Raw genomic sequence first — 27,776 nt, 5'->3', positions numbered from 1 at the left:
TTTTACTGAGCCAAATATCATAGATGAAGTATTTTGAATTTTGCATTCCATACAAATACAACAACAACAAAAAAATCAGAATGCTTAAAAAAAAATACCAGTCTTACAGCTTTAAAGTTCTGTTACTGGGCAGCTGAACATCCAGTTAGAAAAGCTGGACTTTATCTAGAAGGTTTGGGTTTTATTGAAAATCCATTGCCAAGTATGCTTTGATCTGAGATTTCATTCTTCCTTTAGGAATAATAAGAAATAATTAAACCACAGAAGGATTTAAGCATTTTCTTACCAAAACCTTCACCCCACTCATCCCACCTCCAGCCAAACTGACCCAGTGTTCTGGGTCTGTGTGACCTCCTGGGAGGGTTAGCAGGAAGATAAAGGAGATGGTGTTTGGTCAGGAGACTTTGCAGCAAGGCAGATCTGCTGCTGCACAGCCTACAGTGTTCCTGTTGGGAACTGGCCCAAGCTCTGAGATGCCCAGCTTTTGACATACATGTAGGAGTTGAGTGGAAGAATAGAAGTGCTGTACCCTGGTAAGGGTTTTGTTCTCTGTACAAATGCAGTAATTTGTCCTCATCATCACACAGTGATGATTCTGTATGGTAGCTCATGATACACAAAATTCTATTCCCAAATAATAATAAAAAAAGAATTAGAAACTTATTAAGGATTTCCATTTCTGCCTGATTACCTCTCTTCTGCTTGGGGAAAAGCTTTTGAGACTATGGGATAACCAACTAAAACGTGATTACTAAATTTTGCAATCTAAATCTACGCTCTGCAGATTCCTGGAAGAAGGAACCAAAGCCTCAAGTTAAGTGATAGAAAACCAAATTCAAATAGAATTTTGCTGAACTAGTGAGAGTTTTGATGGCAGGCTTGGAAAAACTCAAACATGGAAAATGAGGGCTGAGGGACAATCATGGAATTAATCCATGGGTTACTTGAGGTTGTGGATAATTAGCTAGTTCCTTTATGAAGAGCCACAATTGTGCCAATGATTACTTCTAAGGAAAACAATTTGCTAGAAATTTGCTCTTTCCCATGTAATTTCAAAAAAAACCCAACAACTGTATTTTGTAATTTTCTTGTCCTAGTGACCTCACTGGAGCCAGGCAGTTTGAAAGCTATTACTCTATATCTAAGTATCAAATCTGAATATTTGATGGTATTTCTGCTTTAAGTGTGCCTAGACGATGTCAAACCATCACCAACTTTGTTGTAATGCTAAATACTTATGTAGTTCTTTGAATTTTTTTACTTAATGTTTCTCCCCATACCATTTTTATTAGTTGTGGATTTATTTTCATTTTAGTTGATGCCAAACTAACATCATAAATCAGATGAATCAGATGTCTCTCAAATTACAAAGACAGTCTAGACAACTTCAGGTTACTTTGTACAGAGTTACTTTCTATTTTAAAGCTTGACTGGACTTTTATCGGGGTGAATTAAAAGATTTGTTGTAACTCTTTTTTGTAACCTTTGGATGAAAATGCATAATTCCTCCAAGGTCAGGTACTATAAAACTTTGTATGTAAATAGTTGTAATACTGGAGTTCCAGTTAGAATTATGATAAAAGATGCTGCTTCTATTTCTTTGAAAAATACCTGAAAATGAGCAACTCTAGCTCTTGCTCATTTTTTCCTTTTACAGAATATTTCAAAACTTGTACACTGGTTTCTAATCCAAGAGAGCTTATTCCATCTCTGCTAGAAAACAATTTCTGAATTTGTTCACAGAATTAAAGAATAGTCTTTGAGCAAAGATTTTAAAGTCATTATTACAAGCACAAAATGAGATCTGTATTAGTTTATGAAATGTTTTGTCAAACCGTATGTAGGTAAAGCCTTTTATTTGTTCCTGTAGAAATTAAGCATAATAATTGAGTTTAGAAGGAATCAAAGACATGCTACTTTCTTATTTATTTTGGCAGGAAAACATTATGATGTAGAATTTACCACAGTCATATTTTCTGGCTAAAATAGAAATTCCTTAAAACCCCAAATTTTTGTTCAATTATTTTAAAAAAAGAAAAAACTAAGAAGTCTGTTTTTCACAACATTATATGCTGAAACCTTCTAAAGGGTATTGTCAAATTAAAAAATTACCTGAGTAGTTAGTGCTGCTCATGATTTCACCAAGAGTTATTTTCAAGAATTAATTTCCTTTCTATTATATGCTGCAAGCTGGGAAAACACTGAGTATGCAAGAGGGAAACAATGATAAGTTTTCTAGAGAGAAATGAGAATTGTGGCTCTGATTTGATGAAGACATACTGTGTTCACAGGCATGTAAGCAAAAACATTAAAGGCCAAAGAGTGTCTGAAGGCTAGGAGCTTCCTAGCCCTTAGATTTTTAGATTTTATTTACTTAACATTAATTAACATAGCAAAAAATTTAGTATTGTACTTCAAGAGAAGAGGGTGGAGAAGTAGGGATTATGAATAAGGAGTTGGTAACAAAGAACGTTTTGAGTCTGTTCTCTAATTAAAACATTTTCCAAGTTAGCTGGAAAATATGTATTTCTAAAAACATTAAAGCAGAAATTTTCTGGAGTTAATTTCATGTGTGCGTGCGTAACCTCATCTTTGGCAACCTGAACATGCCAGCTGCCATGGAATAAAAGTGTTTTCCTTTTGTCAATGATTGCACTAATTCAAAGTGAAAAGGAATAGCTCTGTTCTTAAGTGAGGTTCTCAGCATTAAAAAGATCTGCAATATACAAAACTCTGCTTACAGGGCTGACGCCCATGTTGCAAGAGTTCACTGATTCCTCTGAAATGCAACTTATTCAAGAGTCTGGGAACTTGGTAACTAGGAATTGATTAAATACTCATTAAAAATGTAAAAATGTTGTGGCAATGAATCTGGGTTCTGCAGGTGAAGTGAAGCTTCATTGGAATGATTTGACTTGGCAATCAACACTACATTGTGTAATTAACACCCAGGCATAAAAGTACCTAGCGTTACATTTCGTGTCATGATGTGTCCTGGGAGGTGATTTCAGTTGGGGCTTAGAATGAAAGCAGAAGCAGTGCCACTAACCTGTCCTGGAGGTGGGATAGGAGACTTGTAATCTGCTGAGCACAGCTGCAGTCCTTGTCCTGTTAATCATTGTGCTTACAACATGATTATACTGAAAGAGCTCACATTATCTCCGAAGCTCCCAGTTTGTGTGTCTCCACAGGGCTATGCACTGCCCCTCTACACTCAAGGAACCTGACTGAACTTGTCAATTGTCATTTTTGTTACACAGGGAAGATGAAAGGAAGAAAGAAGGGACATTCCTTACCTTCACCCTTTACCTTGCTGTTCCTCTGTATCGCTGGGTATGCAACTGCTGAACTGGATGGCAGTGAAGAGGAGGAGCATGTTGTGGGTAAGAGATACTAGAAAACACCTAAAACTCAACCAGCAAAAAACAAACACTCAAACAACAAAGCCCACTATGTTAAAATGCACTGCAAATGTAAGTCTGTACTTGAGAAATTTTGTGGGAATCTTGAAATTGGGCCTAAGCTAAAAATGGTCTCTAACTACGGGAGAGATGCTTAGAATTATCTCTTAAGCTTTAGCAAAATTGTCTTCTACTGGGGCTTCTGTTTCCCAGGCTTTTTGGAACATCTAATCCTAATCAAACACTAGGTTAGAGATCAAGATGATTCCTTTAAATCTCTGCTTTAGGAGGATGTAAAAGTTCAATGTTCAGGCAAGGAAACATAGAACTGGTTCATTCAGGCTTTATTTCCTCAAACAGAAAAAGTAGAAATATGATGAATACCATTGTAGATTGATGTTGCTGTGTTCCATGCACAGATATCTTGAGCCGCAGTTAATTTGCAAAGTTGGATTTAAAGCTGATAAAATTACTGTTCTGGTAATTTTCCTGGGCCTTAACAAAGATCTTTGTATTGCCCTAAGTGATTTGATATCACTGGGTAAATAAAGGAGTTGGACTCCATCCTTGTTAATCCCTTCCAGCTCAGGATATTCTACAATTCTATGACTAAAAACCCACCAGCTGAAATTTTTTGTTAGAAAAACATCGTGACTGTTAGAACTGGGGATGTTCTCGAATTTTCACCATGGTAAGATCATTATTTACTTCACTGAAACTCAAAACTGGATATCATTGTGAAGGGTATTCCAATTTCTTCCCAAACAATTCTAGAAAGATGAGGGGAAAATACACTGCTGGGGCCACACTAAAATATTCCTTTTTCCTTTGAGAAAATTACTTGAAACTGTGATCACTTCCCTAAGCTGCAGAGAACTGTGAAGTAGATGCTTTTGTATGGCACATCTGATTTTGAAGTGCAAATGCACAGAGTGCAGCTAAGGGGAATCTTTTTGTTGTTTTTCCTATTTCCTCCAGATTATTTCTCTCTATCAGACTTCTGCAGCAGTGTTCTTTGGGACAGAAATAGTAATTGTGCACAGTCATGGCTGTATAAGATAGGACCATGTCACAATTAGTCACTACAATTTAAAATATGTGCTGTTCCAGGTTAAGTGTATGCTTAGAAAGGATGTGTAGTAAAGGTTGGTTCATGCAGAATAAATTTGTTTCTTTTCAACTCAAGTACAAAAATGCCCTTTTTGTTTGAAGGCAAAGTCACATTTATCTTTGGCTCACAGCTCTTAGGGCTGTATAAATTCTTAGCCAAGCTTGCAGGTCATGAAGGCCAAATTAGCTTGCACACTTTGTCATCATAACAAGAAATCTGATGGCTTAATTTTTTTCTCTATTTACTTTGCTTATAAAAGAAAATAAGTAAATAATCTCAAGGAAATTAAATAGTCATTTTACTGGGGTTTATTTTTTCAGTGGTTATTTTGCAACCGGTTACTTGGGATTAAGTGACCACTAACTGATTTAGCATGAGAAACAGTTCTGGACTTCTGGGCTTTAGTTCTCAAGTAAAAACCCATCATATGTGAGGCTTAGATATTAAACTAGGATCCTGTTTTTGTGACTACTGAAGACTCAGTGGCAGTGTTTACAATAAAAAAGCTTTTGCTGTACTCTGTTTTCACAAAATATTTAGATTGTTGTTAATTGAAATTGTATTTGTGGTTTCTCAAGATTTAACTTCTGGACTCGGATTTTAAATGTTGAAATTTTGTGGGCTGCGTTGTCATTTATAACATTTCTTTTTGAAGTTAGATGATTATAAAGCAATGACATATTTTACCCCTGCATTCCATAAATTTCAGGTGTTAAAGGATAAAATTAGTTGAGTGCATCCATTATTTTTAATGTCATACTTTGGATCACATTGAGTGCAAGTGCTTTGTGAATTTAAGGGGTGGGGTTTTTTGTCTATTTTAATTACAGTAATAATCAAGATTGCAGGGTCAAGTCCAATGGAATGAAAAAGGATTTTTAATTTGTTCTCTTCCAGCAAAATCTGTCATTTTCCCATCAGCAGATAAGTGTAATAATAAAAATGAAAGGTATAAAAATATCCAGGTTATGTATATTGTTCATTAATCCCTTATGTGGTAGGCAGCACTTTAGTTGATGTTCCAAAGCCTGAAGAAAATTACTTACAAATTGAATGTGCTTTTTATTCATATGTGAAAGCTTGCCAAGAATAAATGTGCCTGCCTAAAGAAAGTGTAGGAAACACAGGGAAGGAAGAGCACTGAACAGTGTGTGGGTGGGAAGCTGTCAAATTGACAAAGATGGGGAGGAAAAAAACCAGCTATTCATTAGTGACAAGGTGCTCAGTATTGATACCACTTATCAAAGGGAGACATTGCCAAGGAAGGCTGGGAAGATGACATAATATCTTTATAATTAGGGATAACCACGGAAATTCATATAAAGTTGAGAACACATAACCTAAGCAAACTAAAACAAAGTATTTTTACCTAAAAATTCAGAAATATTCGTGATCTTTATTCTCCCATTTTATATCGTTCTGTTCTGAGAAGCAACTCCTCCATAATTCTCACCTTTCATATTTGTGCTGCAGATGTAGTGTAGAAATCAGTTCATTTTCTAATTAAAAGGAGGTCTTTTTATTGAGCAGCCCTGCAGATTACCCACAAGAGTCTGAAAGCCAAATTAGAGCCTTTTGTTATGTCTACATCCAGAGGAAAGGTATTGTTTTCACTTGTACTAATGTGAGAGGATTAGAGACATTATTCACCACTTCTGCTTTTTAATATTACCCTCTTTCTAGTGAAGTGATAACAGTGCCTTGCCTGGATCATCTACAGCCTGTGTGCTCAGGGCTGCAGTTTATTAGAGCTGAGTGAAATGACTACACTGAAATGAGGAGTGATGTTCATGAGGCAAACACAGAATCACCAGGTTGGAAGAGACCTGCAGGAACATCAAGTCAAACCCAACCCTAACCTGAAGTAAACCATGGCACCAAGTGCCACATCCAGTCTTCTCTTAAATCACATCCAGAGATGGTGAATCCACCACCTCCCCTGGTAGACCATTCCAACACTTTATTACCCTTTCTGTAAAAAACTTTTTCCTAATATCCAACCTATATTTCCCTTGGCACAGCTTAAGATAGTCATCTTGAGTTGCAAAAGTTACCCTGGGAGTGACAACAGAGGTGAGAATGGCCATGCTGTGTAGGAACAGTCTTGGCCCTTATCTTGTTTGTCTGAAAAAGCAGGAAGGCTGAAGGACTGGAGTGACAAAAAGTACCTGCAATGAGCTCATGCTCACTGTGAGCCATTTTGTGGGCAATGCTTTGCTCTGTGAAGTGACTGCTGGAACAGAGCAATGGGTGTATTTGTGATTTGAGAGACATCTGATTTATGATGTTAGTTTGACGTCAACTACAATTAAAATAAATCCACAACTAATAAAAATGCAATAGGAAGAAATACTAAGTAAAAAAAAATTAAAGAACTACAGAGATACTTAGCATTACAATATAAACAGTTGGTGATGGTATGACGTTGTCTAGGCTCATTTCAAGCAGAAATGTAGCTAATGTAAGGAAGTCATTACATTAAAAAGTTGGGGAGGGGGAAGAAAAAGGAGAGAGGAGATTTTGCTGGGTTTTTTTCAGTTTTAGTGTGGGAAGTAATAACTTCTGTGTGACAGTGAATATCAGCTGTAATCATTAGTTAATGTGTTTATAACAAAATTGTCTTGGTCTAGGCTAGTCCTACAATTATACAGGAATCCTTAATGCATTTGGACCAGATGTCTAAACAGGATGAGTAATAAATATCCAACAGAGCCAGATCTAAAGTGGGGGGTTAAACTAAGTTTTTTTAAATGACAAATGCAATGTGCTATGCTCAAGAAGAATTAATGCAATCATACATACAAGATAGAAAATTAATGTTGAAACACCTGTATAACAGGGTTCTATTTGCTGGAAAGTAAATGGAAGTTACAGAGCATTACAAAAGTAATTCAATGTTGTTTTAAAAACAAAGGCAAATGATTTAGTATTGGATTAAGGAAAAAAAACAAAGGATAATTTTTCCACGCTATTTGCCACTAGTAATGCCTCAGGTGTAGGGGATTATATTCAACTCTCGGCAGCACATTTTACCAGGAATCCAGACCAATAGGAAACATCCAAATAAGAGTTATGAGAGTGTTAGAAAACAAGGCGAATAAAAAGATGAGAAGAAAGGAGTGAGTTTAGTACAGAGATAATTTACAGGAGACAGAAGTCTTCCAATAAAAAGAAAGTAGATGAAGGTTTGAGCTACTGAAATGGTGTAGTCAGTGCAGAGCAACTGCTGCACCACCAAGGCTTCAAGCAGCCAGGGGAGCAGCTGAGCTTGGAGAGCCCAAAATCTAGGTTGAGAGTGCAAGAATCAACTTTCTCTCCTGCAGCAGCCTTGAATTGCAAGATATGAATGGATTGGAAAATCAAAACTGATTTACTTTGTGTGTATATATAATTTTAAATTATTTTGTCTATGCATGAAGGAAGTAAAAATTATTTAATATATAATAAAGAATATCCTTTAATATATAATAAAGAATATCCAGGCAGTATATTACAAAAAAAAAAAAAAAAAAAAAAAGGGCTGTCTTACAAGAAGAGTAGTGAAATCTTAGAACTGACTGCTTCAGATTGCTTGGAATTTTAGTTCACTTGGATGAGAAACTCTGTTAACATTCCTTCAAATGTTATCTTCCTCTGTTTCTGTTGAAGAATTTTCACTGACCTTTCTGACAGACATCTTCAATAAATATCATATCCTGTGCTTTTCACACAGCACCTAAAATGTAATAACACTTTTTCTCAGTGTTTGGGAGCAGAAAATGAGGCCTTACACTAAGAATTAGTTTTCTCAAGGTATATTCCACAAATGAAAGGAGTACAGGCAGATGTGTATCTATACACATCTACTGGGCAAACACTCCTGCTCCCCTTCTCATCTGCTGCTCTAATCTGAGAAGGAAAGCTAATTTTATATCATCTGTGTGAGTTAAGCGTTCCCAGGTGTAAAATAATGGGGAAGAATTCCTTCACTGTTTCCAGACAGAAGAATGACTCAGTTCCGATGAATCCCTTTGAGACCTCTTTCTTCAGAGTCACTTGGTTACTGTTTGGAGCTGGAGGGCTTGGCCCCTGGGGCTTTGACAGGGTACAGATTTTACTCAAACTATGGCAACTTTCTAGCATTCCTAGGACACTGAGCCGTTGCCAAGAAGTGTGACACAGTTAAGTCATTATGTTCGCAGCAGATGTCAGGACATCTGACACTGGTTAACAGCATCCCTGTGACTGCAGGGGAAAGGCCTCAGGAGGTAACCAAAACAATGATTGTGTTCCCTGGATCTGATGGGAAGTGGGCTAGGAGTGGAGACCAGAAAGTCCCCAGGATGAACTCTGCTGAGCCATTTGTTCAAACTCTTTGTGTAGTTTTGCAACTGTGCTTGCATGCTATTTTTGTTTGGATAGCCCACGACATTGGGGTGGTGCAATGCAGCAAGAAAACGAGCTGACATAACTCTGGGTCTGAAATTTCAGTAGTGAGGGAACCTGGTAAGTTTTCACAACCTCTTGTGGACTGAACTGGGTCACTGGCAGAGGTCACAGAAGGGATCTCATTTCTCAGGTGCCAAGAAAATGACATGTTTATAAACCAGCTTCCAGCCCTCACCCCAGCCACATTTGAGTTGGATTGGTTTCTGTGGAGCTCGGAGTGTTTGATTTTAGCATTTCAGGAGTGAGCTCATAACTTACTGAAAACTTTGACGTTTTGAAGGCATTTCTTCCCTGGTACTGAGTGGAGGCAATCCAAAATTTGATTTTGCAATGTGGTATCCTCTCAACTTTTTGAGTCTTTTTAAGTTACTTCCAAAGGATTCCCAAACCTTTTGGAGAACTTCAGGACCTTTGAAGTCCAACTTGGCATTTATCGTGACTTCTAAATACTAAATCTTTATGGGCTTGGGAAGACCCAGCTAATGAAACTGGAAAGAAAAAAAATTCTGAAATCTTGCTTGGCAAGCTGAGCTTCATAGCAAGTTTACCAAATCTAACATCTCTTATAATTATTAATCTTATTTCATCAATATTTCCTATTGTATGGTCTTCAATAATATTTTCAAATGTATATATCCAGCTTTAAAATCTGAAAATGTGTTTTCAGCAATATGGCATAAGTCACAAACTGGTTTGGGGACTGAATATTTAAGTAGAATTTTCAAATTAATCCTTTTTCCACTTTTGGAAGATCTGATTGTGTGCTACAGTTGTTCTATTGGTAGTAATTGTGTAATAGAGGTTGTTTAGTTTTTTGAGGACTTAAATGCTATTCTTTAAAAGATTTTAGTGCTGAAACTTGTTTCTTTTCTGTAGGCTTAATAGTTATAAGTGGCTCAAATGGAATAAAACTAGTAAACTTCCATGGACCTCAGTACTTCTGAGGATTTATCTCAGCTCTTTGAATTTAATTCAAAGATTGTATAATAAGGTCAAATTTAGATGCTAAAATTAGATATCTACAGAGAAGGTAGGTAGTAAGTACACAAGTTCCTTTTTAACCATGTCATGAAGCCTGATTGTTGTGGATTCTTTTAATTAAAACTGGAAATTCAACCTAGTAATAGTAGGAATCTGTAATGATGACATGATCATGTAAGCTCTTCCCCTCTACCTTTTTTTTGTCTCCTTCCTGGGCCACTGCAAAGAGCACAGATAGATATGTTTGCATATATGTCCTGAGACATCAATGTTCTAATTAGCTGCAGGAGAATGAATGAAAAACTTTTAAGTCTGTTCTTCTGGCTCCTATGGCAAGCGCACAAGTTCTGTAGAGCTTTCAAAACCCTCTAGGGTAAAATACTGCCTTGGAAAAGCAAAACAGAAAAATATAGTAAACCGTATATTTATAAGGGAGAAGTATCAGGAACTGGATTGCTAGTCAGAATTTCCTTATAGTAATTGACAAGGTGAAACTTTGCTAGTGTTCTTCACAATGCATATGAGAATTTATACACAACATTCCCTGACCTAATGTATATTGTAAGACAGAAATGACACAGTTTGAAAACATTCAGCTTTGTTTTGCCTTGACTTTCTAGTTGTATGCTGTTGAAAGCTGCAATGCAAGAACGGTGAGATCAAAGGAACAAGAGTGGTGCCTGTCAGTGGTCCCGGCAGGGTTTGTGTCCCGGTGCAGTGCCATTTTCAGGAGAGGGATGCCCTCTGCAGGGCTCTGGCCATCCCACACTATTCCCTGGCAGATCCTTTATGAGCCAAGTTCACTGGGAGCAGTGCATGGAAGAGAGCCCAAGGAAACCTTTCTGCCTTGGTGGTCATTGTGTCATTTGGAACTAGCAGGACTTTGTCAGTGTTTTTGTTATTCAGCATTGCACCCCCAGTTCGTGTGTCTAAGCCACACTCCATAATTGTTCAGGGGTTTTTGATGAGGAGTTGAGCTGTTCTGGTGGAAAATTGAAACCACACATTTGAATTGATCGAATGGAATTTGAGTTCTAATGCAGATGATGTTTTTCTTTTTACATCTGTTTAGCATGTTCAGAGCTTTGTAGACAGATGTTGTGCAGTCCCTCTCCTTTAGAACACACAGGCAATCTCATTTGGGAGTTACACTATGCAGCATGCAGCAAACTAACTCAGTTATTTTGCCTCTCCTCTGTCCTGCAGGTGCTGCTTTGCCACCCCTGAAGCTGGTGCACTCGTTCTGTGCCATGAAAGCAGACGATGGCCCATGCAAAGCCATCCACATTCGCTACTTCTTCAATATCAAAAGCCGCAAGTGTGAGGAGTTTGAGTATGGTGGGTGCCATGGCAACGAGAACAACTTCCTCACGCTGGAGGAATGCCAGGAGAAGTGTGTGCCAACAGGCCAGTACCCATTCTCTTACCCTCCTACCAATTCTTCATTTGCATCCATTATTTCTCATTCCCAAACCATTCGAATTTGGGAAGTAGAAGCCCTCTTTCAGTTCCTATTAATACAGAAATAGAATTCCTCAAATTTTGTTCCCAAATATTCCCAAGTAGGTTGTAGTCATCTGAATTATTTTACATGGTGCAAGCGGGCATGCAGGATTTGGGAAGATAGGTTTTGTAGTGTACCTGTGGAACAGAGACACCAATGAGAGGAATCTTACTTTCTAGCTAGAGCTCTGTTTTGGATGAGTTCCAAAGTGAAACTGATTTTGAGGCTAGACTAAGCTGGTGGGTAGCAAAGATGTTCTTTATTGCTTTCAGAGTGTCTAACCCAAGTGTTTGGGGTTTTATTTATTTATTTATTTTATCAATTGGTAAGGATATTTACAACACCGTTCCTTCTCCAGACTATAATGTTTGTATCTTTGATTCATCATACCTGAGATTAAAAAAGAATACGAAAGTAAGATAGTATTCTAAGTCACAAGTTTTAAAATCTTCCTTACAGACTATTATATGGGAGCAGGTCTCATTTCTGGGCAGAAAATCAAACAAAGAAGGAATTCATTACAGATGATTAATCTGTTTCTAGTTATGACTTCAACCAAGTTTAAAGAGCAGAGTCTTTCAAGATGAAAAATTGAAAGTTATTGTTTCCTTGAATAGCATTCAGTGTCAGGAAGACATGGAGTCTTAGGACGTGAATCAGCTCTTCCTTGCCTTACACCAGGCTGGCTTTTGGTGATTTCCAACTGGTGTTTGGTTTGGGGGTTCAGCAGGACCCACAGCATCTTTACTATGCTTACAGTGCAGTTATTTGCAGACTGCACCTGCCAGTGTCTCATCCAAAACTTGACGCTTCCTGTCCCAGGAAATTTGGAGTGTTTGTCCTCAATTTCAATTTAAAGGCTAAGACAGAGGGATAAAAGAGAAAAGGCTGCATCGATAGATGCAAAATTTGGAATGAAGTGTCCAAAAATCAGAATCAGGTGTCATGAGTGAAGATTTATCACATTATTTCTTCAATCTGATGTTGCTATTTTCATAGAATCACAGAATAAGCTGAGTTGGAAGGGACCCAGAGTTACTTTAATTCTAACACACATGTTGTATCTGGAACAGATCTTCTAGACCAAATCCTGTACTGGCATATATTTGGCATAGCTCTATAATATAAAACTGAAAGTTATTTAAAATGAGAACTGGCTTAGTGTCTACATCTTGGTTCTCAGCCCACAAACACTTTTTTTGTGTATAAATATCAGTGATCCAAGACTCTTCAAGAGCTGGATCTGCTTGGAGGGAGAGGAGAAACAAAGGCTCATGATCTCTGTATTCTCTGAATGGATAACAGCAGATAAAATGTGTTATGTACCATGTGCTGCAGGCCATCAGGCACAAAGCAAAGTAAACTCTTAAATTAATCCTTTTTGCTAACATAGTTAAGCAAAACCTTGTATGATTCTGTGAATTTTTCTTAAATCTAACTCAATCTGTGCAGTTTTGTAGTATATAGTTGTATTCATCTTTCTTACATTTCCAGTATTTATTACTGCAGATCACTACTTAGTGACTGTAGAGATGAGTCTGAAGAGAGAGTATGAGTGACACAAAAGTGCTTAAAAGTAAAGGAAAATCTGAAATACTAAATTATCACTTTGAAGAATGGTTGATAAAATATTGATTAAAATATTGATAAAAATAAGCTCAAGGGCAGCTATCTATGTAGAAATTCAGAAGAAATAATATGATTGGTCAAAGTTTTTGATTTTTAATATTCAGCACAAATACAAGAATAAATGAGCCAGCATGAGTCAATTACCAGATCAGTATAACTTGTTAACAGTTTGGAATCAATAAGCCACCAGACAGAACTGATTGATGTCAGTACAAGAGCTCAGAGAGCCCAGCTGCAGACTGGCCACTCTGAGGCTCTCCAAGACAAGTTTCAGATTCAAGATGATTACTTCTGAATCAAGCTTCCTAGAAATCAGCCGTATTTTTTGCTTCATGGGCCCATACTCACAACTTCAGGGAATGAAAAATAAGAGGAATTTGCCTATAGGCTCTGTTGTTTACTGGATATGGATATAATCACAAATGTCATCACTAGCACAGAGAACTTAATTTTCAAGGCAGTGAATATAAATTTTAGGCTACTTAAGCTTGCTACTATGGTAAAATACCTGCTGATAAATGGTTCTGGTCATGATGGCAATTCTAATGTCTATTATTTAGAGTGGATCTACAAAGAAATACACTTCATTTACAAAAAACAAATCAGCTCAGATGTGGATTTGACTTTTTGACTGAAACCAGAAGCAAAAACACTGCGGACATGGTAGTAAGATTAAAAGATTCTAGGCCTGTATAAACTCATAATAAAATTTTCCTTTTCTCTGCCAGAAGAGTAGAGATCACATGTTGAAATATGATTGCTGATTTTGCCCTGAGGGGAGACAGCTGAGTGAGATTAGTGAAATGCCCTGACGTGCATGTCTGTCGTTTAGGTCATGGCTTTAAATGCTGAGGGCCAAGCCTCCTGCTAATAGGAAAAATTGGAAATCTGTTCAAAGAAGAGCTATGTCACTCTGAAGTGCATGCCACGTCTTGTAATATTTTTTTAAAGGGTAACAGCTGCATTGTCCCAGAGGTGGAAGGAAAAATGTGTCATGACAGAATTTCTATCCAATAGGTCTGCTTTGAAAATATAACATCAGCAGGTTTCCAGAGAAAACCAGGGTAGAACTATGATACAAAAGGGCAGTAAAGTACAAAACAAGGATTATGAAGCAATGCAAATAAGTTGACTGAGGCAGAGTCCAGCAGCTGCTGGCTACCTTTCTCTCAGCTGTCGAAATATTGTCAGCCTTGCCCAGGCATTGGATGATCTGCTCTGCCTTTGGGACTCCTTTGCAGTTTTATGATTAGAAATACACCTCCTACAAGGAGAAGGTGGGTTGTTTTCAATATCTAAAAAGGAATTTGAATTAAGATACCCAGTTTCTTGAGCTGATACAAAAAAAACGCCAGGCTCCTGCATTAAATATGACAATAACTTCTTTGCTTCAGATTGTGCAAGGAGAAAACCATGCAGTTTTCATCTACACCCCCATAGGATACCTGGAGATACTTGGCCAAAGGGCCTTAATATCATTAACCTGCATAAGGAAAGCTTCACTCAGGCTCTACATGGCAGAACAAAGGGAATTGGATGAGGGAAGTCTTGTGGCAGGGCAAAGGGAATTGGATAAGATGAGGGAAGTCTTCCTGTCTCCCTCAGTCAGCTCCAAAGCTACGAGCAGTACTAGTAGCTACAGGCTGTGTTAGTCTGCTAATTACTCCTCTTTTGAGGAGTAAGAGTGCATGATACAGAATCCTGGATCCTGTAGCAAGAGGAGTGATTTCCCTGTTCAAGTCAATATCAGCATGATTTGATTTCAGTACTTCCTATATTCTGTATACTTCCTACTTGCTATATTGTCAAGTTTCCAATATAACAGCTCTTCCTATGTGAAAGAAATGATACTTCAGTTCTCCAAAATGAGCTTTTGTGCTGCTTCCCAAATAAAGAGGAAAAGGAAGAAATGCTGTATTCTTGCATCTCAGTGCTCACTGTTACTGCTAAACACACTGGTATCACAGGTAAGACTTAACACATCTGGTTTTGCTTAAATAATTTTATTTTTATTTTGCAGAATATTCTCAGAAGATGACATTAGCAAAAATTAAGAAAGGTAATTACATTTACATTATAATCTAAGATTCTTGTACCACAATAAAGGATTTATTATCTTCTTTTGTTAGCTCAGAACAATACATAATTTATCTTCTAACAAAACCAGCTATGTGAGATTAAAGTGAGTTCTTAGTCCCAATCTTCCTCCATCTTCATCAAAGAATTTGAGGACAGTTGTGGTCACTGAAGATGGTAGCTGCAATCTCTTCTCCTCAAAATAAATACATTGTGATTCTTTTCTCTTTCTTCAGTAAAAAGAGGGACTCTGCAGAGATCCAAGCATGGTATAATTAGCCACGACGGGAAACTCTTATTGTGTGTTGTGAGAACAAGCTAAATGCATTGTACTAATGCCTTTTTACTTTTAGAAAAATGGGAAAAAATTGCTCTGCAACAGAGCTTTTTAAGCCTTGTCTGTGGAGGAGCTACCAGAGGTTAGGGCAGATGCCCTAATTGCAAATCAAAAAGGGAGCAAGTTTCCTGTTCCTGAAGGGACAGACTTTTAACAGAACTCTAAATTCCTGATACCCCAGACTTCCAAATTAGCCAGTGCTACATCATTGGGAGTCCCTTACTGAAACACTGTTGGTCTGCTGATAAAACTGATGTTCCTAATGAGGATATTTCAGTTTGACACTCAAGTAGAGCTTGTGAAGATTTATTCTACCCTTCCCCTTTGCACATTGGAGACTCACCTGGATGGGACCCACTGTGGGCAGCCAGAGCTCCACAAACACAGACCTGAGTGCACTTTTCCACAAGTCAGCTCCTCTTTTTCTGCTTACTCTCCTTCATCCCTCCTTCCACTCAGGACCTCCTGAATGTGTGTGCATTTAGCAGCTTGCAGAAATGCAAATATTTGCATATACATTTTGAAACAGACTATAATCAAATCACCTATCTTTGCAGAATGGAACTTGGAATATTTGCATATGAGATGATGGTTTTCTTTTACTGTTTTTACCATCTTTTCTATTCCTAATGTATTTAAAAAATCATGATTATACTGTGGAAGGTTGATTTTCCACAGATGCTGCAGATTTTGGCACTACTTCCTTTAAGGGCTGACCCTAGTTCCCTGCTTTTAATGACAAACCAGAACATATACTGTAAAATTCAGCTCATGGCTATCATCAGCATTATTGCACATCTACTTTTGTTTCCACTAATGTAGTCTTGAATATCGAGTCCCTGGAGAAAGATGTGACATTTAGAAGTACAGTACTGGTTTGTGTGGTTAAGATTATATTGCTTTCATCAACTCTCTCTTCAAAAGTAGCTATAAAAGTTACCTGTGAGCTCAACTAATTTGGCCTGAATTTCATTTATAAGAACCTGCAAAAAACATTTTAATATAAGAATATTCTAAATTAAGGACATCTGTTTTTAAGAACCAGCCATAATCCTGTAGCCTACTTTGTATACCCTTTTTTTAAAATCTGCCTTCTTTTTTCAGTCAATATCTAATAATCTCTTTGTGTTACTTCACAGTATTGTGCAATGTTTGATGAGAGAATTTTTTCTGTAGCTCCTGTTGTCTGTGAGCTCCTAGGAGATGGAACTGATACTTCTGTCAGCCTTGCTGCTCCCTGTCTATTCACCCATCTCACCTCTGTTTTCAGCTGAAAATGTGCCTTGCACGTATTTCTTATATTTATTGCTCTGTGTGAGCAATAACTTTATAAATCTGTGCACATCAACAGGTGCTGCCTTTACATATTAAGAGAGGTGAAACACCTGAACTGTGGATTACACTTACTGGCAGAGAATGGAATTTGTAATAAAGAATCAAAATTAATTAATTCATGAATACTTTAATACATTAATTCATGAAAACAGTTGATTTGGTTGCTTTATTCAAGAATATTTTAGTGATTTAACTTTTCATGTGATCTCTGAAAATGAGTTTTTGCTGTTCATGAAGTATTATAAAAATTGAAATGCAATATATTACAAATTAATTCTTAGAAAAGCACTAGTTATAAGCTATTATTTTATATAAATTCAACGTGCATCAATTGCTTGTAATAATAATCTTATTCTAGCAATGAATTTCAATATATACCTACCTAAAATAGGTGTAATAATATTAATTTCTTTGCAAGTTGATAATCTACGTCTAAAATGTTAGGAACTTCAAACTAATTGTTCTATATCCATCTTTTTAAATGACTGACTGCTGGACACCATTTTAGTCTCAATATTTTGTCAATTTTCACAGCTAAGCAAGGCCTCTATATGTTACACCTGATTGGATTTTCCTATATGATGGTTAAATAGAATTTTATTGGCAGGTCAGCTCAGACAAGAATCACATTTCAATATCTATTAGCAAGAATCTGAGAATTCCTTCACATATATTTCGTTATTGTTACCGTGATTTTAAGCTCACTGTTTTAAGAAAAAACTGAATATGGTGAGGAGTTGACTTTTGGGGATTGTCATATGGCTGTGTTTTCCTTCCCTGCCAGAGGATGTGATATCATGCTGTGATATTCAGTCAAATTATGCAATAATCATTTGTTAACTTTTCCTTGGTTGATATTGTAGTTACTGATTACAAACTCAGAACTGGAACTGAAATATGGTAGAACAGCTGCTCTGTCTCCCTGGTTCCAGTATCCTTTTATAAGGATAAACTGCCCTAGACAAACTGCACTGCTAGATTTTTTCCTCTTCTATTTTAAAACTCCTTCCTTTTTCCTTCTATTTGAACGTGGCTTGGTGTATAATGCACATTAACATTGACTGAAACACAAATAACAAGGATGTGTACTTAGGTGCAAGTGATCCAGCTGAGGTTCAGGACTTCTTTTAAATCACAATAAAAACCAAATTTTAACTTAGAGCATCAACATTTTGGAACTTAAAAGGACTCATTAGTTGACATTTTTCAAGATGTAATTTAGTGGCTACTTGAACAGAGCAATAAATACCCCTACAGTGTTCCAGTGTAATATTGGAGTTTTAAATATAGAACAAAAGCAGCACAATAAAGCAGCAATTATATTATAGTTGGCCTTCAGCCCAAAGTCTCAGGTTTATTTTGCAAACTTCCTCCAGTTCTGTTGTTGCCTTGGGATGCATTTTAGTGTTTATTTTATTTTTTTTCTTCACCCACCCTGTTCATAATTTAGCATTGATCCTAGGAAAGCCTGACTTCTGCTTCCATGCCCAAGAGCCGGGAGTCTGCCGAGGTTATTTCACCAGGTACTTCTACAACAAAGAGACAAAATTGTGTGAAGCATTCAAGTATGGTGGGTGCCTAGGAAACCAGAACAACTTCAGGAGTTTGGAGGAGTGCCAGGCTACCTGCCAAGACAACTGTGAGTTAATGGTTTTAATCACTCTTAGTTTTACTCTTGTATAAAAAAATGATACTTTTTGAAGGTATTTTGCATGGAAAAAAAGGCAATTTAGGGTGCCCTGGGGTGGTAATAATTTAGATATGAAATTTACAATAATTATGCATATTTTTAAATAAAAAATACCAAATGTAAAGTATGAAGTAAAAAATTGGTAGGTACTATTTAAGGAATATTACAGGACTCCTACATTTTTTACTTTTCTCATGACAGCAAGCTTAAAGTCTGCCATCTGTTTGGTTTTATAATGCCATAAAACACTAGTGTATGCTTTCAGCCCTTATGTCTGCATATACTCCTTTCAAACCAAGTCTGGTAATGACAAGAGGTGCCCATATAGGAATTTTTAACTTACTGTGCATTGCTAGCTCCTCACCAAAGATTCATGGAACACCTGTGTGTCCCTTGGGAGTGATGTGGCTGTGCAACTTAGGCTACAAAAGCCATTCAGACTGACCATAGAGCAGTCATTGGCTTCCTTGTCCTCCTGGTTCCAAGGAATTGTTCTATATCAGGATACAGTAACCTTCAGAATTCCTCTCCCTTCACCAAGTGCTTCATTTTATTCATGAGGCAAATACATTTTCCCATCCAGAGCCTCCAGACCTTTTTATCTTGCTTGTCTCTAGTGGGCCTTTTTCCAGTACTGTTTCATAAGCTGTCACTTTGGCAAGGGGAACTTGAACTTTATTCACACTTAAAGAAGAAAAGACCCACCATGCTTCCTTTTAAAGATTTATTTTTTTTTACAAATATAGAGCCATGTGCATTTTCCCTACTTTTGTTGAAGCATTTCTTCCTGGGCTGTGATTCCACTTTTACCTTCTGGACTAAAAGATGCAGATAATTCTTTTTCATGACTTTATTCTAAAATACCACCTTCATGTAACTTTGCATGAACACCCAAGAAGAGAGGGTTAGGGGCTGTTGCTATGGTGTAAATAGATCAAAGTTTTTGAGATATTGAATCATTGATACCAATTTTTGTTTGTCTTTTCTTAACAGTTTTTACTTCCCTTGATTTATTTATTATTTTTTTTAATTTAGCAAATTTATTGCCAACTGTTACAGCTGAAGAGCATCCCAACACTGTGAACAGCAGTTCCCCAGAAGAGGAGCATCCCAACACTGTGAACAGCAGTTCCCCAGAAGAGGAGCATCCCAATACTAAGAACAGCAGTTCCCCAGCAGAAGAGCATCACAACAGTGTGAACAGCAGTTCCCCAGCAAAAGAACCCAGCCAGTCTCCTGGGATTTTTGGTAAGCATTTGCTTTTGCTGTTTATAGTCAACTCTTTGATGCTCCACTGATTTTTTCCATTTATTTGATGACATGTATGTCACTGGAAATACCTGAGCACAGGGAAGTCATTAACATTAAAAGTAGCTTCAGAGTTGCTTTCTTGCCAGTAATACATATTTTGAAAAAGGCTTACAATTGCAGGCATCACAATGTCTGCTGGTAATATAAAAATAACCTTACCAAGCTGTGTATGATCTAAATTTTACATCAGTAAAATTAAGGAAGAAAAGGAAACCCATTGCAAAGTTATTTCAGCAACCTGAGAGACGTTGCTTGGCAACTGGCCTCAGCAGTGGATTTGAGCAGGGCCAACAGGTACCAGTCACAGCTGAGTGTCAGGGCTTGGATGTGTCTACACATCTCCTTGTTGTCTATTTCATACTAAGTCATTTTTTTCTTTTAGTTAATTTGTTACCAGCTGCTCCAGATAAGAAGTCCAACACCCTGAACAGTAGTTCCCCAAAGGAGGATCCCAGCCAGTTCCCCATTTTTTTTGGTAAGGATTAGTTTTTGCAGTTCTTAGCTCTCAGTATTTTATATGCATTTAATTTCCATTTCAACCCATTTTCTGACATGCCACAATCTAAAGAATGGGGTTTCATCTTTGCTAAAGGATTTGATAAGCAGAGAAAGTCAAAGCAAAGAGATATGTCACAACTCACAGATCTTTCATAAATATCAGGATGTGGAAGACTGATCACTCTCTTTAAAAAGCATGCACTTCCTAAAGGCCCGATTAACACAAAGAGCAAAAGCAATGATGCATAGTTCTTTCAGTCAAAATGAATATTTTTGTGAGGATCTAATAGGCAAGTGATTTAAATTCTTTTTACCTATTAAAAAAGAACATTTGGGACTTAGAATGTAGCACAGTATAATGTATTTAATACCATACTGTTTCTATTTTCAGTGTGACCATATTAAACTCAGTTTTGGGTTGAGTATTATCACAGTAGGTATGAATTAATTTAAAATGTTGCTCCAAGGTATTTTTGCATTATTTATTATAATGCAGATGGGACTCTGGACCTTTATTGAGGTTTTAACAGTATTAGCAGCTGGACACTGTCCACTGTAGATGGCTGATGCTTACTCACATTGTACAGGGTGATTGAATTTGAGGCATGTCATTTTTATGATCCACAGTTGTGCAAGAAGAAGAAACAAACAGTTGGAAAGAGCCTGAGCATTCTCACCACGTATTTATGTTGGTTTTTTGCATTTGCACTTGTTTGTACTTTGGAGGACTGAGCGATGACGTAGAGACTCACTAAAGTTTTTGCTCTTTATATATTCTGTAAGATAACAGGTGTGTAGGTGGCATTCTTGTGCTCTTTGCTTAGAATAGAGTGTCTAATAAAGCATGAATGTGTTGTAGTCTATTTTTTGCCTGCACTGTAATCCACCTGCACTGCTGGTTTGATGCAAGTTTCTGTACAGTTGTGTTGTTTGTTTACCACATTACATCAATGCACTCTGTATTTAAGTGAATGACTATAAAACAGTAAAGCTTCTGGCAACCTGTTTTACTGAAAACTATTTGAATTACATCAAGTCTGGGAATAAGTCTAGGGGCATTAAGGGCATGCACATTCCCTGAAGGGTTTTAGTCATAGTATGAATGCCTGAATCCTCCAAACAGCTAACCTATGCCAGGAAAGGAGCATGATTCACTGTTTTCTCAGAGGAAATGGAAGGGGTTTTGATTGTGTCAGCAATAGGGAATTTTCCTGCACAGCAGACTTTGAGAGTGAGGGGGTTGAGGGTAAGAGAAAGAGACTTGAAGACTGATGGAAGAAGAGTCAGTGTAGCAGAATGGGTTGGACTAGCACAGCTGTGGAAGGACCAGTGAATGTCAGTGGGAGGTCGGAAGAACTCAACAGGGTCTTCCTTATGGTTTGACCTTTGTCTTGCACTTACCTGCCTCATGCAGCCTCCTGCTCCTGTTCTGTTTATCAGCTTGTACCCCTCAGGCTGCTGGAATGGGCTAAAATCATGTGCTTTTGTGTAGCCCCACTAGAGAGGAAGGCAAGGGTATGGCCAAAGCTGAGAGCTGATTTCTCCAGAGACATGGAGAACATTATCTCCTGTTTCTAGAGGTGCAGCTGTACAGTGAAGCTCCAAGGTAGAGACATGTCACACAAACGTGCAGGGCAACTATCTGTTGCCTTCTGTGAGGGACAAGAATTTGACTTCACATATGAGGTGAGGATCAGGGTCAACTGTTTGGGATGGAGTGGCTGATGTCCATCTCCTCAAGCAGATGCAGTGTGGCTGGTCTGCCACTGTAATATCTATTTTGTATGTAGATTAGCCTGGCTGTGTATCTTTTTCAAAGACTATTTTAAAAATTGAATTTAATTTAGTAAATTTACATTAAAACATGAAAAAATAAATCCAAGGAGTTGTCTCTTATAGAATACCTCATCTCATAACTGACATGGTTCATGATTTTAAGAAAAAGTGGTTTTGGTATGTGTAACTCTATAACAATATCAGGTTATTAGATTTACAACATAGTTGTTGATCTTCAGAAGTTAAAACTATTCTATGACAAATTAAGGCAAACCATGGATACAGACATGAAGTTTCTAGCACCCTCAGCAATTAACTTTTTGCAGAGATGGAAGATTGTTCTGGTCTCTCTCTGGTGAAACATCTATAATAACTTTTATTCTGTGCAAACTAAGAAAAAGTGAGGCTAAGAATCCAAGCTTTAATTTTATGTGATCTATGTTAGAAAATTGTGAGCACTGTGCCTACGTTTGATTTGTGAGATTTAAGTGGGAGACAGGATCAAAAGCCAGTTTTCAGCTCAGCGAGTTTGGAATAGCACACAAATGCAGGTCCTGTCAGTGCAGAGTCAGGGTCATCTTTTGCTGATATAAATTGGCACAGTCCTATTTGCTTTAATGGATCTGCACCAATTTATACCTATGAAGTACTGTCAAGTGCAGATGACTCGTTATTTTTGTAATAGCCTGTCCACTTGAAGATTCTTTTATTTTTGCTTTGCTGCAACCAGAAATGAGGAGCTGAAGTCTGCATGTATCAAAAATCTGGCAGTAAACCTGAAGCTTCATGAATATAACATACAAATGTATAGTGAGAAATAGTGCTCACTGCATTCCCTTTCCTCCCAAGATAAATTCAAACTTGTTTTGTAGTGTGATTAATTAGCAGTCCATTGTCACACAACCCCTGCAAAGCCTGAGGGATAAGGATTATTTTTGCAATGCAGACTTGGGGTTATTTCAGATAAATGTGAGTCTGTATCTGGATGTGCATTTTTTCAGAGATGCTGAGGTTATCATCTTACCTCAGGGAGGATGGGATTCAAGAAAGGGCTGTATTATAGGAATTGAATCTTAAACCATACAATGTGTACCTCTTCTTTTTTATGTGGTTTTGTTGCTTGTGGGACTTTTGCTTCTTTCATTTCCTTTTTTTTCTTCTTAGAAAAAGCATGAGAGAAAGCTCTTCAACAACTCTCAGAAAAATGGGGTAGTAAAATGGAAACATTTGGGAGAGAAACTCAGGAACGGGCTAATAGCTCAAATTTCTGTTCCATCATATCCATAAATGCAGCACTAGGAACTGGAGCTGAACAGTGACAACTCACCTGCTGGAATGTTCTAGTGACATTGTTTACACTGCCTCACAGGCTTTCAGGTTGTCCTGCCAATAGACACACTGGGCATGACACAGAGAATGTTTTATGTAGTTTTTATGATCTTCAGCAGAAAGGAAATTATAAACTATTTAGTTTATATTTTAAAATACTGCTTTGTTGGAAAAAAATCGCTCTAGGTGGCAAAATTAGGAAGTTTTCTTCATGGGCTTGGTTGCTTCTCTGGGTGAAGAACATGCAGATATTTTGAAGATAAACAAGGAACAGTGTTTTGTATTTGGAGCATTTGTCTAACAGTGATATAGGCAGGGAATAACATAATTTTTGGGAAGAATACAAGAGGGATTCTGAATAGGACCTGGCTCACCCTCTGGTGCACTGTCCTTGTCTCCCTCATTGCTGGCTCCATGGTTCCCCCAACTCTTGCAGTCATTGTGAGAACTCCTTCATGAGGGGACTGTGGACTCACTGGAGAATTCTACATGACAGATAAGTAATTCACATTGCAAAGTGTATATTTGAATTCTGTGATATAATTAACAAGCCTGTGCTGTTTGGCTCTTTCCTCACTGACAAGCCTTTCTGCTCTGCTCTTTGTAAAAAAATTGAAATTAGCAGGTTAAAACAGGTAAACTATGCTTGAACATATGCTTTGAAAACTAACATCGTCTCCAGCTAGAGAGAGATGAAAATAGTTCCAGGCTCACGAGTTGTCAGAGCACTACCAAAAGCATTGCCTTAGTTTATTCAACTACCATCTTCATTATTAAAAACCAGTAGGTTTAATATAGACTTTAGCACATTGTGGATTTCTACTCTAGACCCAGAGTGAAACTTAGTCTTGCAATAATTCCACAATTTTGAAAAGAAGTGGTTTTCATTTTGTAACTTGAAACTAACTTAGTCTATTTCAAAAAAGCAACTCATTACTCAGTTTTTGAATTTCAGGATTTTTTTTTAATAGTATGATGTTGCTAACATACTATTCTATTCCTTTCCCAGCAATTTTTCATACTTTTTCACTACACCAGTTCAGACATTGTACATTTCAGATGAAACTTTTTTTTAGCAGCTGTACCGCGTGTAAGACATCTAAGAAAGATGTAGTACTTCTTTTTTGATATTTTGTCAGCCTCTTGAGTAGCCCAGGTTAATGCATAACTTCTTGCTTTCAGCAAGTTATCTGCTTCTCACTTTTGCAACCACTTCATCTTTGCTGTAACTCAAATGATTTCCTCAAATTTTTACTTTGTTTTTCCACTGAGCCCCTGCTGTGTGGCTTTGTATCTTCAAGAGTTCCATCTGACTGGCTTCACTTTTGCATTTATGCCCCCAGCTCCCTCAGTTCTGCTGCTTCCTGAGGAAAAATGGGGCTCTTTTGGGTCCCACATAACTGATGATACAATGGCTTCCATTCAGCTTCTTGCAGCCTGTGCAGCAATGTTATCAGTTCCCATTTTGTATATTAGTCACTCTGGGGTGATGGATGATGGAGTTCTTCCAGGTTTGGGAATTCTGGCATGGATTTGCTTCTTGAACTTGTTCCAGTGCCCAGGTCCTTTGGCTACCTCAGGCCCATCCTCAGTGTTTCAGTTCTCACTTGCAGTGACCCTGAAGGAACAAACTACCAGCCTCTCCTTGGAATGGTAAAATCCTGCCAGCAGCACTAACACACCAGCAGCTCCATTAATTTGTGCACCCATTCTTCACATTCAGTACTTTTTTTATTCTGCAAGTTACAAGCTAATGTTTTACAACTGCTCAATGGTTGCTGACAGACCCTACTACTTAGATCAGGTGTTTTGTAGTCATTCAACAAACTCAGCACTGAGGTATTGAATCTTACATTGGAAGTGCTGGGTACTTTTACCTTCTCCTTGATCTCAGAATGTCTAGCAGTGATTTGCTCCATTAATTATTAGAAATAGTTACCCTACTTTTAAAGCTTAATTTTTAAAGCTTAACGTTTAATTTATTTTACCTTTCTACAAATGCTTCACTTGAAGCGCCACAAAATGAATCTGCATTCTCTCTCCTATGGCAGAAATGGCAATTTTATCATTAACAACACAGCTAAAGGTACAGCTTTCAGGTAAGCTTTTGCTGGCAACACAAAGACAAAATCACATTTTACTGTGGGGTTTTGTTGTTCTTATTTTTTATTCGCTTGTTTTTTAATCATAAAAAAGATGGTTACGTCTTGCATTTGCAGAGGAGCAGAATTAAATTTGCCAGCAAAAATGTCAAATAATAGTGACATAGAACTGAAACTCTGCAGTATTGTCTCACCTTGTTTTTCTTGGTATTTCCAGAACCACCTTCTATCCCTTCTTTGTGCATGACCCCAATGGACAGAGGACTTTGCAGAGCCAAAGAATTGAGATTTTTCTACGACTACTCAACTGGGAAGTGTCACCCATTTAGCTACAGCGGCTGTGGTGGGAATGAGAATAATTTCATCTCCAGAAAGTCGTGTTTGAGGATCTGCAGGAAAGGTATGGGAAGTGATACTGCCCCCGACTATCATGAAGAGGTAAATATTGTGTGGGTCAAAACATTCTCTAGCCACTCTTGGTAGTAAGGATTGGCCTGATGGAATGTAATAGTTGCAAGTCTGAGAAAAGTGAAACTGGAAATCAGGAGAGATACAGAGCTAGAGAGAGAAGGAGGGACAGTAAGTGCAGTGTAAAATAACAGCAGTAAGACAACTTGGCATTGGTCAGGCATATGAAGACTTTAGGTAAGATAATTTTTTTTCTTTCTTTTTTTAATATTTATTGAAACAAGCCTTGTCTATGATTTCTGATAATCTTGGGTGTCTTCTAATCTTAATTTATTAATTTTACCTTTAGGATTCAATAAGAAAAAAGGTGAAAGAAGATTAATAAAAATCAAGAAAAAAAGAAAGAAACAGCCAGTAAAGGCTCTGGGCGTGGAAATCATCCCTGAAATAACGCAACTTTGATTTTTGTGGAAATGTGAAATAAACTGCTCTTCACCTGTGAATGAAAACCTTCTGTCTGCACCATTAAAATATATTTACTGTACTGATTATTTTGATTATATATTACTAAGCTGCTTATATTTTAATATATATTCCTCAGTCATGTTAATAAACATTACCTTTTACTTTATTAAAGGCTTTTAAATTGCAGTTTGGTTGTATATAATTGCAAGAGCTGCAGCAGGAAAACAGATGGTACGAGTGAATGGTTAAAATGAGGAGAAGATTCAAATTGAATTTCTTACCCTAATATTCTTTTTGAATTCTATTTTTGTGCTAAAGAAAGTTGAAACCTGTGAAAGAATATACTTGTGGAAAAGTAATCACTAGTTAAGCATGATTCTTTCAACCATTGATTAAAAGATGAGTATATTGCTATAAAAAGGGAAATAGACACTGGATTTGTTTTAATGAGATTTATTTTAGGTTATGCAGGCCTAGACTTAACTCCATTGAAGTGTACATAATTACTGTACTGTAAAATGAATATGAGATCAGAATTAACCCATCAAAATCCATAAAGGGAGTGTTAAAAATAAAGGTGTGAAGCAGTGTAGCAAATTTTTGGAAAGATTTAAAAATGTGTGTGTTGAGATCACTTACTTTTATCCTTGTTACTGATCTAGACTCACGGCTAAGCTTTACTGCTCAAAAGGTTAAAAATTATGCATTCTAAATATTATAAAAATTATACAAATAATAGCATTATATATGTATTGTATATATAATAGTATAAAATTATGCATTCTAAATGAGGGGATAAATGAAGTCAGATTTTTTTATACTGAAATTTTATCTGAATCTTTCTTCTAGTGCTTAAGTCTTTTCATGGCTCTTTCAATCTATGATGTATTAAGTCTAGTTGGAAAGATTCTCAAGTAACAGGAGTGTACACCAGGGTGCACTTCTGTAGAGCCATGTCGTGTAAAATGTATGAGCACCACAGACCACCACTGCAAAAACCACATAAATCAGAGAAGTGCAGTTCTGCCAGGAAACCTATAAACTCCACAGGCTGCTATGCACAGAATTAATTTGGTGCATTTTGTCTCCTGGTTTCAGTTTCAACTTGATACCTTCCTGCTCTGGTTCATCAGTTGTTTCAATTTGATGTCTTCCTGTCCTGGTTCATCACTGATGCCTTGGGAAGGCTGGCCTGAAACAGAGACTGGACAGAGCTAGAGAATAAAGTAGATATTTCCTAAAAGGCCTTTAAAGGACCACCTTGGGCAGGACAAGAGTCTGGCCAGGGCTACACCCAAGGTCGACCCAAAATGGTCACAAAATGGATGACTGGTCACAAGGTCTCACACTTTTGTAAGTTTTGGTCCATTTGCACATTGGGGTTTAATTGTCTAG

The 27,776-nt window shown here is 37.3% G+C and overlaps 1 protein-coding gene across 3 annotated transcripts; it reads left to right on the top strand.

Moving 5' to 3' along the window:
• Window positions 1-3,159: 3,159 nt before the first annotated feature.
• Window positions 3,160-26,552, top strand: TFPI (tissue factor pathway inhibitor). 3 transcript variants are annotated; one of them, XM_083865048.1, is made up of 8 exons: window positions 3,160-3,383; window positions 11,128-11,328; window positions 15,075-15,113; window positions 18,253-18,441; window positions 19,528-19,740; window positions 20,186-20,278; window positions 25,726-25,946; window positions 26,266-26,552. In XM_083865048.1, the coding sequence occupies exons 1-8, from the start codon at window positions 3,266-3,268 to the stop codon at window positions 26,296-26,298; spliced, it is 1,107 nt and encodes a 368-aa protein (XP_083721174.1). In that variant the 5' UTR covers window positions 3,160-3,265; the 3' UTR covers window positions 26,299-26,552. The 3 variants fall into 3 exon arrangements, with proteins under 3 accessions (XP_083721174.1, XP_083721173.1, XP_083721172.1); XM_083865047.1 differs by having other exon boundaries at window positions 3,161-3,383; window positions 19,552-19,740; window positions 25,726-25,908; XM_083865046.1 differs by having other exon boundaries at window positions 3,161-3,383; window positions 25,726-25,908.
• The last annotated feature ends 1,224 nt before the right edge of the window (window positions 26,553-27,776 follow it).

Source organism: Zosterops lateralis, assembly GCF_965231275.1.
Source record: "Zosterops lateralis genome assembly, chromosome: 7".
Lineage (NCBI taxonomy): Eukaryota > Metazoa > Chordata > Aves > Passeriformes > Zosteropidae > Zosterops > Zosterops lateralis.
Note: the sequence above shows the minus strand (reverse complement) of the source record. Positions and strands in the feature narration are given on the sequence as shown.